Consider the following 13,128-nt stretch of genomic DNA (forward strand, 5'->3'; position numbering starts at 1 on the left):
AAAGAGACTGAGAACTGACGAGACTGTATTTTGGAGTCTGCTGTGCCCTTTTTATACTAATGTATACATGGGACTGATGCAGTGACAGGATGTCAGTGAAGCCATTGTGAGGGCTAAAATTGTTTCCAGACAAAGTGACAGTCCATGGACCTACTTATCCAGTGACTGGAAAATGCCCTTTCTCTTACATTAAGGTCATGAGTAACAAGCCTGCCTCTGCTTATCTGAGCTTTCCTGGGGCAGAGATTGTTTGTGTAGGTGGTGTCCTCTCCTCCTGCATGGCCTGCAGGATGAATTCTCATTTCACTCCTATTGAAGAGACATACAGCTGTGGGATGAACTATCATGAGCAATATGAAGATCGGGGGCTTCACCTCCAGTTGAATTTGCTGCCTGATGTGTTGTATTTAGGAAATGAAGGATTGCATTTGCCTGACAACTGGAATCTTATTAGCTCTTGTGTTTTTTACAGTACCAGAAGCACCTTACATGCACCCAAGCACAGCTCTGCTGATCCTTTTTTTCTGGTCTAGTTAACAATCACCTACAGAATCTCCTTCATTTGTCCTCTTTGTCTTTAACTCTATTGTTGTCCTAGCAGCAGCTGTAGCCTCATTTATTGCTTAGACATGCATAGTGGTGGGCAGAGGTGCTTGCTACTTCTAGCACAGATGCATGAACTGTGGGCCATCTGAAGAATGTGACTGTGCTGCCTCTAGGACACAGCCCCTTCCTTCACTGTAGCTACACACAGTGTTCCCAGTTTTGGGAAACAGCTGTTTTTCACCAGCCACCTGAGGAACATATTCTGGTGCCATCCCAGGTGATGATGCTGGAGGCCCTTATCTCTGAGATTTACATGCCTCTTTATAGTGATCTCTTAACCACTGGCCCCAATGTGGGCTGGATGTCCCCCTGAACAAATGAATACTTCTCAAGGTTTTTTTAGAGACAATGATAGAGATTTTCCTTTTCTCTTGATGTTTGTCTATCAACTCCTTCAAATTTTGGCTAGAGAAAAATGTGGCAAGATACCACAGCTGGAATGTGGGATGCTGTAGCCAACTGTCTGCAGTCACCACATCTGCTGGGACCACAGCGTGCAACACTTGGCTGAACTTTGTTCATCTGTCTGTGTTTCAGTTTCCATGTTTTGGCTGAAGGCCAAGTAAAATAGATCTGGGTACACTCACTTCACACTGACCACCATGGGATAAGACCACTCGTGTACATCCTACAACTGGGAGCAAGTGCCTGTGGGCCACTGATGGGGCAGTCACACTGGAAATATGTTTGTGGCACCTACTGATCCCATTACTGGTAGTTTCAGAAAATCACCCTTCAGCCAAGGAGCCTGAGCTCTTAGCAGTGATCAGACTGCTAGAGGGGGTCCAAACAAGCCTTAAGGGCTGCTGAAATAGGCTCTAAAGCTGTTGGTCCTGCCCTGTTTGTTCAGCAACGTGTTCTCCTACGAAAGAAAAAAAAAAGGACACAGGAAGCACTGACACAAGGTGGGAGAACCAAGACCTCAATCGAATGTACTAATAATACTAGCACTGTACATCATTGTACTGTTGCTTACAAGCATTTACTAATGCATCCTCACAAGACCCCTGCGAGGTAGGGAAGTATTATTATCCCCAGATACAGGTGGGGAAACTGAGGCACAGAGTGCCTAAGTGACTTGCCCAAGACCACACAGCAAGGAATTGGCAGAGCCAAGATAAGAATGGAGATGTCCCCCCAGCCATCCTGCCCCCCACTAGACAATGTTGCCCATATAGACACGGGGAACCCAAGAGGTGCCTTTGAAAAGCAATGCCTGGACTTGTTGCCTATTAATAACTTTTATTTGCTTTTAATGAATTATTTCACAGTTTTTCCTTCTGTACACCATGCTTTTACAGTCCATCCAGCATTCTGTGGTAGCCCACAGCCTTCTCCTCCAGCACCAGGACAGCTCTGCAGGGGGTTGGTAGGGTGCTCTGTGCTTTCATTAAGAGGATGTTTAGAAACAGTTTTCACTGGCATTAGCCTGGGAGCATGTGAGCTCTCACTGGAGACTGATAACACACACTGGAGAAGCAGGCAGAGGGAACTGATGGTAAAAAGGCATTTGCTATCCCCTGTGAAAAGACCAGCGGCTCTCTTGGTTTCTCAGCTCTTCCAAGCTCCAGTGACCTCTCAGAGCAGAAACTGTCTCCAACTTGCCTGGTCAGGAAGTTGTTTTTCCTGGGGGTTGCTTCCCTAAGGGCAATAGGCAGGCAGCTCAGGACCAGAAAGGTCCCCCTGCGTTGCTTACTCCAGGTGTGTGACACTGTCTTGGAACAAGGCTGGCTGTAGCCATTGTGCTCTCCTGCCACAGGGAAGGGGTGTTACCATGGTTGGCAAGCAGCCATATCCAGCATCTGAGTCTCTTTTTTTCAAAACTGGGATTCAATGAAGAGCAAGGGAGAGTGGATAGATGAGGAGATGAGGATGAGGCAGAGCAAACAGGAAAATCCACCAAATGGGCTTCTAGGAAGGAAATGTTCCCCCTTGGGCACTTCAGCTGAAGTGTCTTCATTTTCACAAGGCTTCTTTCTCTCTCTGGGAACATCTGCTGAGCTTCATCTCTGTCAGCTGGATATATCGTATGACATTGGTGTCTGCAGAGAAAGAGCACACACACATACAGGGGTTACAACTCTCTGTGAAAGACAGACACTTTTAGTGCCTCATCAAGGAGCAACAAGGCTCCAGCGCTGCCTCCAGGAACTGCAACAGTCTGAAGGGTTTCTGAACTAACTCTCCTGCTTTGGTTTGGGAGAACCTGGTCTGATTTGTACTTACCCTCCCTGTTGCTCGCAATCTTGCCTCAGCTGTTTTTTACCTTCTCTCTGATTACTCTTGGTCAGCACAGTTGAATTCACACAATTGAAAATATCCAGGTCATCCCTGCCTGTTCTTGTGGAATGGCACCTCCATTGGCTTCCCTACCTTCTGTGCCTGCATGCAAGCCCCTAAAGATATCTTGTGTACAGTTATGCTCTGCTTTTTGACCTTCCTATCCCCTTTACAGCCCATTTCACTCTTCTCACATTGTTCCATGAGTTGAATTGGGAAGAGCATCGTTCATATTAACTTTGTACTCTTACTTTCTTTAAATTTTATATTTGGAAGTCCTTCCACCACGACACTCTAGCTGCATCTTTGTCCTGTGTGAGAGGCTGCATACTGTCTTGTCTACCCTGTCTAATGAAGTTCCTAAGGCCAGAGGACCAGCACTTCATTCCTGTGGAGAGGTGTGAGATTCCAGTACTCTGCAGGTGGTAAGTTGAGCCCTCTTCTTCCTTCCAGTACTTCCAGCACACAGAACATGTGAATTTTGTTTTACCTCCTGGCCCCAGCAGTGAGGGAACATGTCTACCCTGAAGCACAAGTGAATCCTCAAACAGATGGGCAGTCATGGCCAGATTTTCTCAAATCATGTTGATTTATTATGACAAGAGTGACTTCCCCACACACATGGCACCCACCTACTGGCAAAAGCCATGTGCTATCAGAAGCAAGCATGCAAAAAAATGGCCTATTTTACTTATATACTGATTGAAAAATGGTTCTTTGCTGACAGCCTTACTCAGCCAGCCAACCAGGGCCAGCTTAGTCCATTTAAGTTACTAGATCCTCAGAAACGAATGTGAAGTGCACTGCAGTCCATAGTCAGAGGACAATCTTGTCTCCTCCTCATCCAAGCAGAAATGTGCCCCACACTGTCTAGGAAAATAAGAAGTACCTGAGCTTTCAAAGAGATGAGCAAATTACTAGTAACACATCCAGCACTAACCAGTGTGAGTATTGCACCCACCAAAGCAGTTGTGGACACAAAGTGTCCTTTAAACATGAGAAGGGGACATTTCTGTTGTGCCCTCAGTCAGAACTGAAACAGTGGCAGATGACTTGGTATCCCATCACACAGAGCTCTCCACAAATATGCCATGGGGTAGCAGTGGGCTGTGGCAATGCAGTTGTAACTTCTCAAGCTGTATCTGGTGAAGTGGGTCTCTCTGCTGAGTCTTCTGTGGGTTCATCATCCTAGTCAGTCCAGAGGCTGGGATTTAGTGATTAAGTAACCTGCCCCATTTGGAGCATTCTTATTGAGCCAAGAAGTTCTGCTATTGCACCAGAGTTAGACAAGGTTCACCAGCATCCTGGGCTGTTCATCCATGAGCATTTCATACTAGACTAGCAAATCTTGAAGCAACTTTTGAAAAAAACATAATTGGTTTTAGTTGTGCCGTCTCCTGAAGCAAAGAAATTCATTGGGAGGGGGCAGGGTAGCCCTGAATTTTAGGCCTAAAATAAAACCAGCAGACATGGCAGGCAGGTGGCTAATGCCCAGCAGAGCAAAGGCAGGGCTCATACCAGCCAAGGATCTGCTGCCTGCCCCCCCCTGCAGTCTCTCTGCTCTGTGCCCTGCTAGCCTTTGATGGGCTGCAGCCTGGGCGAAAGTCCCTGCTGCTGAGCTTCCCTCTTTAAACTTCTGCCCAGTGCAGGTGACAACCATGTAGGTGTGCTAGGGAATCACACCTGCCTGGGCCTGCAGGGCCTCGGCACCTGGCTGAGGGGTGGAAGTGGTTTCAGTGCATAATTGGGCCCCTCAGCTGGTGGGTAAGGTAGCTGCCCATGGCACAGATTCCCTCACCTGGCAGATTTCCATGTGTCTGGGAAGCCAGGGGCAAAATAAGGTGTAGCCTGATAGAGGATAGGAGATATTCCCATTGTGAGCTAGTCATAAATCTCCTGGGCAGGTTTTGGCATGTTTTGCTTCCTCTTTGAGGTCTTCCTTTTTGAGGTTTTACCAAAGAGAAATAACAACAGCAGTACTCTGCTTTCAGAAGTGGAACCCTGCCTTTGTCAGGTTTTTTCCATCAAATAATACTGCAGCATACTAGCTCTGCCTGCAGAAGTATTTAAAAGCTGAATGTAAATGTTAATGAGGAGATGTCTCTCACCTCTCAGCGAGGAGGAAGCGATGCCCTTCTGCTGATGCGGGAGTTACAGGACAACTCAGATGAGGCATCAGACCCATCCAAAGAGATGCTGGCAAAGCTGCAATGGGAAGAGGCCTCTGGGCACTTTAGGACCATGCCAGTGGCCTTGTGCAGAGGGACCTCCTACCATTTTACAGGTCATTTCTGATCTCCCTGTATCTTCAGAGCCGAGCTGCTTACCTGCTGTGCAGACACTGTAGCCTGGTTTTCCTGCCAGGACTTGTGAATTGCAGGTGTTGAGGAAGGCAGGTGAGCTCTGCCCTGAGCCCACTCCATGGCAGATGGGAAAACTGCCTTGGCTGTGCAGTCTGCATGAAGGCCACCCGTGAGCTTTCAGCACAGGGCCAGCAGACACTAACTGCAGGTGTTTGACATTACCAGGCCAGCTGATGGTCCCATCTCAACACCAGTCAGTCCCTATCTTGAAAACGTGGCCCCACTGGTGGGAAAGAGCTGAGCAAGCCTTGAAGGTCACATGTACATTTGGTTGCTCGTGCTGCACCAGCTTCTGGACACAGAGTTCAGGGAAGGCAGCATGTCTGCTTTGCACAACTTAACAGCAGCTTCCCTCTCCCTGAGTAAGGTATACAATTATTGTGTGTTATCTCCTTCTGCTTTTGTGATTTTTGTTTGGAGGTCACGTAAGAAATCAGGCCAAACCCAACCTTCACCCTAGACAGCAGTAAATAGCCATAAGGGATTTGCTCTGCTGACAGCCCTTTAGAACAGCAAAACCCTTTGCTAGCTGATTCCACTTTATGATTTAAAATCTCCCCTACCAAAGAGAAGAAACTGCCAGTGATTTGTGCCAAAACATACCTTATTAGAAAAAGAAAAAAAGGGAAAAAAAAGAAAAGCAGCAATTAAGTGCTTTTACAGGGAGCCTAGTGAAACCTCAGATAAAGGAAAATAATCCTGTTTTGCAGATGGAGACACTGAAGTGGAGACACTGACTTTTTCCAGGTCTCATAATTCTTGATAGCATTACCTGATTCCTACTGCTGTGTTTTAACAGCCACATCCTTTCTTACTGTATGTATTCACTTCTTTCCCCCTGAATACCCTTCAAGTTTTCCATAATCATAAATAAAACAGTAGAACAATAGCCTCGAATGGTCGAACAATAACAGGGAAGAGTCTCTGATGCAGAGCTGAAGGCCAGAACTGGCTTTTGTATACATTAATGGCCTCTGGGGACACTTTCTGGTATGTTTTTGCAGCAATCTGTGGTGTTTGAAGCATTTGCTGTTGAATAAATTAGTATTTATTTCAAGGACCAATAAGGGATACCAAATAAATAGTATTGTGAGGGGAGGGGGAAGCACAGAAATACATATTTTAAAAAGGAAGCAAAGTGATTCAGCTAAAAGAACTTTTTCACATCTGAGCCTAGTCAGAACTTCAAGGTTAGGATAACTTATTTTCCACTCTTTTTTCTCTTGCATAGGCTTCTCCATTTCCTGGTTCTGGCAAGGGCTGAAAGCAGAAGGGCACGCTGCAAACTAAAACGGGCTAAACTGAGCTTTTAAGTACATTTGCTCAGGGAGCGTGGGGTGCACAGCTGTGCTGTCTGACTGCCCGGAGCCCATGGCCAAGCGTGGCAGATGAGACCAGGCATCCTTCTGGGAGGTGGAAGAGGAAGGAGATCCGAGCACACTCTTAAGCGCACCCTCTCTGGTGCTACCCCAGGGCAGAGCCACCACAGGGGCCCTGCAGCACCAAGCACACACCAAGCAGGGTCAGCTCAGCCTCCCTCGCCTCCTCTGGTTCAATGCACATCATCTCTGGTGTGCTCTGCCAGGGCCCAGGCTCACCCTGTTTTATGCCCAGTTCTCACTCTTTATCTTTCCTCTCACGTTCAGGTGGAAGAGCTGCCCTGTAGGGTTTTCTTTGCATGTGGCCTCTGTCTTGCTTTCTCATGAGCCTTTAATTTTACTTTGAGTATTACGAAATTTCTTTCTTTTAGCTGAAAGAGTTTAAACAATAGTGTGGGTTTACCTCTCTATTAGGCAGTTCTTTGAAAAATAAAAGCACCATCTCTGTATCGTGGCCTTCTGCTTGCTTTCTGAGGTTGGGTAGGTTAACATAAAAGTGGTTGCTCAGGCAAGGCTAAGTTGTTTGAATATATAACATCTTTGCTGACCTAGAATTAATTGTTGGATTTTGACACATGGATGACAAATACTTGGCTGATGTCAGGGCAAAAGATGAAGCATCCTTATGAATACTCTGTGAGTGAATGTCTGTGTCTCTGATCAGATTACAATACTAACCCTTTACTGGAACGGTGGAAGGCAGTTGGGGATTACAAATAGTCCCCTAACTTTACTATGGGGAAAAAGCTTGTTTTCAAAGAGACAGAAAAAGCAGGCCTCTCTTTCCCATCCTGCTTTCTTCTTCAAAAATACTTTAGGGAAGGACAGACAGGCGAGATCCCCTCCACACAGACAGCATCCCAGCAGTGCTGTCATCTTCCAGGCTGTGCTGCAGCCTCAGCAGTGGTTAATCTTTGGGCACTGCAACCTTGCTGCACTACGGGGAGTACAGCTGGGATACAGTGAGTCATGCTCATCCCTGTGGAAATCAGAGCCAGCCAGGCTAGGTCTCGTGAAAAGAAATGCAAAGGTGCCCAATGCAAAGCCCTGTCCCCGCTCCCCCGTACCTGTTGGCTGGCGGGATCTCGCCTCTTTCAGGTAGTAGAGGGCCTTGTTGAAGTCACCCAGGTGGTAAAAGGCCACTCCCGAGCGATAGAGCGCCTTGAAGTTCTCGCCTTCCTTCTGGAGCACTTTGAGGCAGTACTCCTTGACTCGCTCGTAATTCACCAGCTCGGCCTGGAGCAGGCAGGCTGCAGTGGGGGGTGGGGATGGGGAGACAGACAGACCGACAGACAGAGAGAGGAACGTTATTGCTGTCCGTGTCCCTGCTCCTGCGTCCTGTACGGGGGAAGAGAGCGGCTGAGGTGAGGGAAGTGACTCAGCCCCGTGATTCAGAAAGGGAGCATTGTTTGCCAAACCCGATTGTTTGCGATTTAAACACCAACACTTCTATTTCTGGCGCTGCAAAGCGAAGGGGTTCTGTTTGCTCTGGGGGGAGAGTGGGGGAACACGAACATCCCCCCGCAGAGCGGGAACGCACGGTCTCATGGCAGCACCGGCTCAGTTTGTAGCAAAATTGCTTCTCAGACTGAGGGCTGGAGCTCAGCAAAGTACAAAAAGGCAGCCCAACAGCCATCTGACATGGAAAGAAGGGATTAAATTGGATCACATTTTGCATTTGTCTTAAGCCAAGGCTGTTAGATTTACAAATGATATGTAACTGCCTTTTATCCAGGAGGTCCTGCATGGAGTTTTGCTATAGGAATCAAGAAGGTGCTCTGCTCTGTTGGAGTGTGCTGCTAGTAAAGCAGAGGCACCTGGAGCTGTAGCACAGGCAATGGATGTGCTAGGCTTTATGCTGTCTCCAAGGCATGGTAACACAGGCTCAGCCCAAGAGGTCAGTTCTGCTGGCTTCCTAAAGGAAAAGGTAAATACAAAGAAGAAACAGCATGCTGAGGACTCTGTGCTGAAGGACAACTGTTGCATAAATGTCAAAGAGCTGAAGAAAATCCCCATAGTGAGTTTCCCACATATAGGAGTGAAATGAAGAAAGGAAAAGATCCTTTAGACATGCTCTGGAGCCCCATTGGTGCTTTACTGTAGTGCTTACTCTGGTGGGCATATTGGGTATTAAGAATGGTTTGAGGAATGCTGATAAGAATGGTGCAGTCACAGGCTCTGGGGAAATGAGAGAAGTTGTGCTGTCCACAAGCACAGCAGGTGCTGCAACTCAAGGCAGCTTTGGGAATGGCATGACCTGGGGGAGAGGGAAGGGAGGCAGGATGCCACTGCAAGGATCAGTTCAGAGGCTGGCAATGACAAGTGCCAGGGCGTGGAGAGAAATTTCCCATGGCAGGTGGTGTTACTCAGTGTGTCTCTGGCAAGGAGGAGACTCACTGCTCTTGGAAATCCAATTTGTCACAGTTCAGGTGTAACCAATGAACAGCCAGACTTCATTTTTTGCATGGTAACTGCAGCCTGCAGCTGAGAAGATATGAGGCTGGGTCAGGAATATGACACAGTTCTTGATGCCCTTCCCCTACACCCCTAAAGTAAGCCCTGTACCTTTTCTCTATCCCGCTTTTGCATTTCATGAGCAAGAAGTAAGCTAGGTTACTTCCAGAGATTCCTTCCAACCTAGATTAGTCTGAGTTAACAAGGACAGAATACATTCTTAATTCAAATACACATTTAAAACTTAAATAGCTAATTGGGACCAATCATGAATAGGCTTTTACCAGTAGAAAACTGATGGTATGGATGAGTTGAGCAAGGACTGCAGAACTAGCCCCACTGCTGGTATGTTTGTTCAAACGACACAGTAATTACTAACCAAAGCTTTGTCCCATTTGCTGTAATGTTGGACTCTGAATATATTTTAACAGATCCTGCCATTAAAGTGCACAGGTATTTCAAAGGCATCTGGTCACTCACTATTTGATTGCCAGTTAAAAACCAAAGATGTTTCTAAAACCTTAGCAGCATTTCCTTATCCAGAATTTGTCCCTTCCTCTTTGTCAAACATTCATTTTTTCTCACTCTGTTTCTAATGGTGCTTGAAATGACTGTGCCGTGTTTTTCTTTATTTTTCAAAGGTATTAAAAATGGCTGTGTAAATTTCCTGCTGGCTTCACAGCCCTGGAAATAGGATTGCTTTGTTTACCTGCTGACCAAGAGCATGTAGAGCAGTGGCAGTAGCTTTCTGCAGGCTGCCAATCTGATCCAGCCTTTCACGTTCTGTGAAACTGCCTTTCAGAGCAACTGGGGGTGGGGGTGAGGGGTGGGATCTCAGACTCTCTGTTCATTTCCTAGTTGGTATTTCCAGTTAGAGTAATAGAAATGATGCTGTGGAAAATGACAGGCAGTCTGTTCATGGATATTAACTCAGTAATCCCATATCAGAGTTGCTTCATGGATTGGTTTAAAAGAAAAAGTCTCCCACATCCTGCTAATTCATAAGCCCAAATGGGCTTCCAGATATGCAGCTGGGTTCTTTTGGTGAGTCACCCTCACAGGGAAGATGCAGGGCATCCCCGGTAGCCGCGCAGGCGGCAGAGGAGTCAGCAACACGTGGCTGGTGGGAGAGACGCGTGTTGATCTGACCAAGGCGAGCAGATGGATGTGCAGGAAACAGTCCTGCTGGAAGAGCTGGCCATTTGGAGAGCCAGTGCTGAGCCTAGAGGGAGCGTCTCCCTTATAAATATTTAGAGGTGTGTGCTTTCAGTTCTTGGTGGACCGAAATGATCTTAATGGACTGTGATTCAATGTAAATGCTGAGGCTGTTAGTAATTCAGCTTTCAGGGGGAACTGTTTTGAAAACGTGTTGCTTTCCTAAACAGACATGTCTCTCTGACTGGGAGTGTTTGTTTACCACATCAAACACCTCATCACCTTCCTTCTTGGTTCATAACAGGCCCCCAGAGAATCCTTCTGAAGCTGTCTCAAACAGACCAAACTGGAAGGTTTATCCTCCTCCTGCTTTCTTTGCTGCCATCTCTGGTATCTCTTTGGTGACTAGAAGGGTGCCCTTTACTTGCAGATGCAAACTTACAGTCACCCATTCACTGCAGGTCTCATTGTCATTGTAAGAAGGCATCTGGTGTCTACATTCCCCCCCTGCTCAGAATGTAGGCTGTCCTGCTTCCCTGCAGCTGTGATGGTTACCATTCTCAGTTTGGCAGCTGATTTGTGTCAGCTTAACCAATCAGTAACTCCTAATTTTAAAAACCATGTATGTCACATGGTGATGAAGAGTCTCCATCTGCTGCAAAATGAGCTGTTTTGAAACTACGGAGTGAAATGTGCAGTGGGGATGAGAAGAAAGTTAATGCTATTACCTCCAGCGGAAGGGACCCTGTCCATCTTGCTTCCCAACTGACTGTTGATGTTTATGCAAGAAAATAGGAAGTTTGGCTGGTTTTTATTCCTAAGAGGAATGTTAAGCATAGATTTCTATATTTTCATTTGCATACTCAACCCATGTCAGGGAGTTCCATGAGATGCAACAATTTCAGAGGTGCAGTACTGAACTGGTACCAGTAGATAACTGTACTTTTAGAACTGACTTATGTGGCCCTGCTTGGCACCAAGTTATGCAAAACAAATATTAAAGTACCTGTAGAGAAAAAATACATCTACACCTTTAGCCTTTACCAGTAGCTGTGGTTAGCAATGGTGGGAAGCTGTAACTAAAATCACACCAGTTGTGGGTTTTGGATTATACTTTACTGTATCCTGCCTTAATTTTGAATTCCAGAGTATCTTTCAGGAAGATACCTAGGTTTGACAGGTGCCAGGGAGAAAGAATCCATGACAGTCCTTTTATCCCAAAGGTTAATTACTTTCATTGTTTAAGAAACTTCATTATGCTTCTCTACAGATTTTTTTGTTCAGCTGTAATTATTAGACACTAGTGCAATAACTAGCCAGAGCCTTTGCTACCCTGAAAAGCTTGTGCTTGCTTGTTGCCTCTGAGACTCCAGTCAAGTCAGTCCTTCATCTTCTCTTTAATAGCCTGCATAATGAAGTGCCTGGAGTCTCTTACTAAAAACCTGTGTTTTTCAGCTTTTCTCACTTTTATAGCTGTTCTCTGAGCCCTTAAAATGAAGTTCAACTGAAAGTGCTGTCAGACAGCATCTTACCAGAGAAACCTCTTCTGTGTGAATACCCCTGCACGTTATGCAAATAGCTCAGTTTAGCCCAAACTTTTGGCTTCTAGTTTTGGCTGAGCTAAGAACTAAGTCAGGAAGTAGGATGTACGGGTTTTAACATGGAGATTTTGATTATGGGGAATTTGGCTTACCTGGTGGCTTTCTCCATGCCAGAACAATCCTCCAGACACAGCTTATACCAGTGGCTGAATTCCCACTGTAGGCAAGGCCCAGCAAGTGTCTGTGTTACAGAACACTTAAAGAGAGTGAGCCAAATTACTCTGCAAACAGCACTGGCATATCCCTACCCCGTGGCATGTTCTCTGGGCTCAGCAATTGTGTTAGTCGTAACAGGAATTCCATTTGCTGTTCTTCTGGGTGATGAAAATGCCCTTGCCCTACAGGAATATCTTGGGTTGCAAGTTGATATTTCACATACTCCCGTTGTGTTTGCACCTTGTTATCACTCAGGTAAGCTGGTAGTGCTGCCTTATGCCTTCCACTGTAGGAGAGAGAGTCAGCTGCTCATAACTTGGTTGGTCTTTTAAGTTTTTGGACTAAAATATGCAATATGCCATGGCTGGCTTTGATGTCTGCTTTTGGAAAATGTCAGCCAAGACCATTCAGGTATTTTTGAAGAACAGGCTAAGGAAACATATCTTACTTTTCTCTTGTTAAAGATCTCTGGTGACTGTCTCTTCGGATTTGTCTCATGCCCTCTCATTGTTTGGCTTTGCGAACTGAAATCTGGCAGGTATCATTTGTGTCAAGCAGGTGCCTTCTGTTATCCTCAGAGTAATCTATAGCTGGCCAACTGATAACCTTCTGAAAATAAAACCACTATAGTACTGCATATAGCCCTGCACTCAGTAGAGATGCCTTAGAATTTGGTACCCAAAAGCACTTAATATTTGGTCCACCCTGGGCACAATCTGATCTAGGAGAAAATGTAGATTTGTAGACTTAGAGGGCAAGAAAATTCTCTTATTGGGTCACTGGTCACAGGAGGAAAGAAGAGCAGAAAGTAAACACCAAGCTGAGAGGGGTTGTTTTAGATAGGTAAGAAAGACAGGGGGAGAGATGTCTACAAGGGGGTAAAGGCTGGGGCTGAAACACACGTGGGGACAGAGGCACAGAACTGCTGGGGTGGTGAAAGGGGTTTATGAGTGGGGAGTTAAGGTCCATGGAGGAAGAAAAGTCACGGGGGGAAAAGTGGACTTAAGAATCTGGGACAAGGTGCTAAGGACACAGAGGGTGCAGCCAGCCTGTGAAATCCAGGCAAAGGAAACTAGTCTCCCTAGGGTGTGTATGAGAGCAGCTCCTCTAGCAGATCACAGAATCACAATCACA

The 13,128-nt window shown here is 46.2% G+C and overlaps 1 protein-coding gene across 1 annotated transcript in view; it reads right to left on the reverse strand.

The window, feature by feature from the left end:
- Positions 1–1,511: 1,511 nt before the first annotated feature.
- The window catches only part of TTC9 (tetratricopeptide repeat domain 9), a 24,314-nt gene continuing 12,697 nt past the window's right edge, over positions 1,512–13,128 (reverse strand). The window contains exons 2-3 of the mRNA XM_010007715.1: positions 7,696–7,878; positions 1,512–2,648 (exon numbers count right to left, since the gene is read on the reverse strand). Of these exons, the coding sequence (XP_010006017.1) occupies positions 2,569–2,648; positions 7,696–7,878 (263 nt within the window). The 3' untranslated portion in view covers positions 1,512–2,568. The remainder of the gene's footprint in view (positions 2,649–7,695; positions 7,879–13,128) is intronic.

This window comes from Chaetura pelagica, unplaced genomic scaffold, assembly GCF_000747805.2.
Source record: "Chaetura pelagica isolate M959 unplaced genomic scaffold, ChaPel_1.0 scaffold70, whole genome shotgun sequence".
NCBI lineage: Eukaryota > Metazoa > Chordata > Aves > Apodiformes > Apodidae > Chaetura > Chaetura pelagica.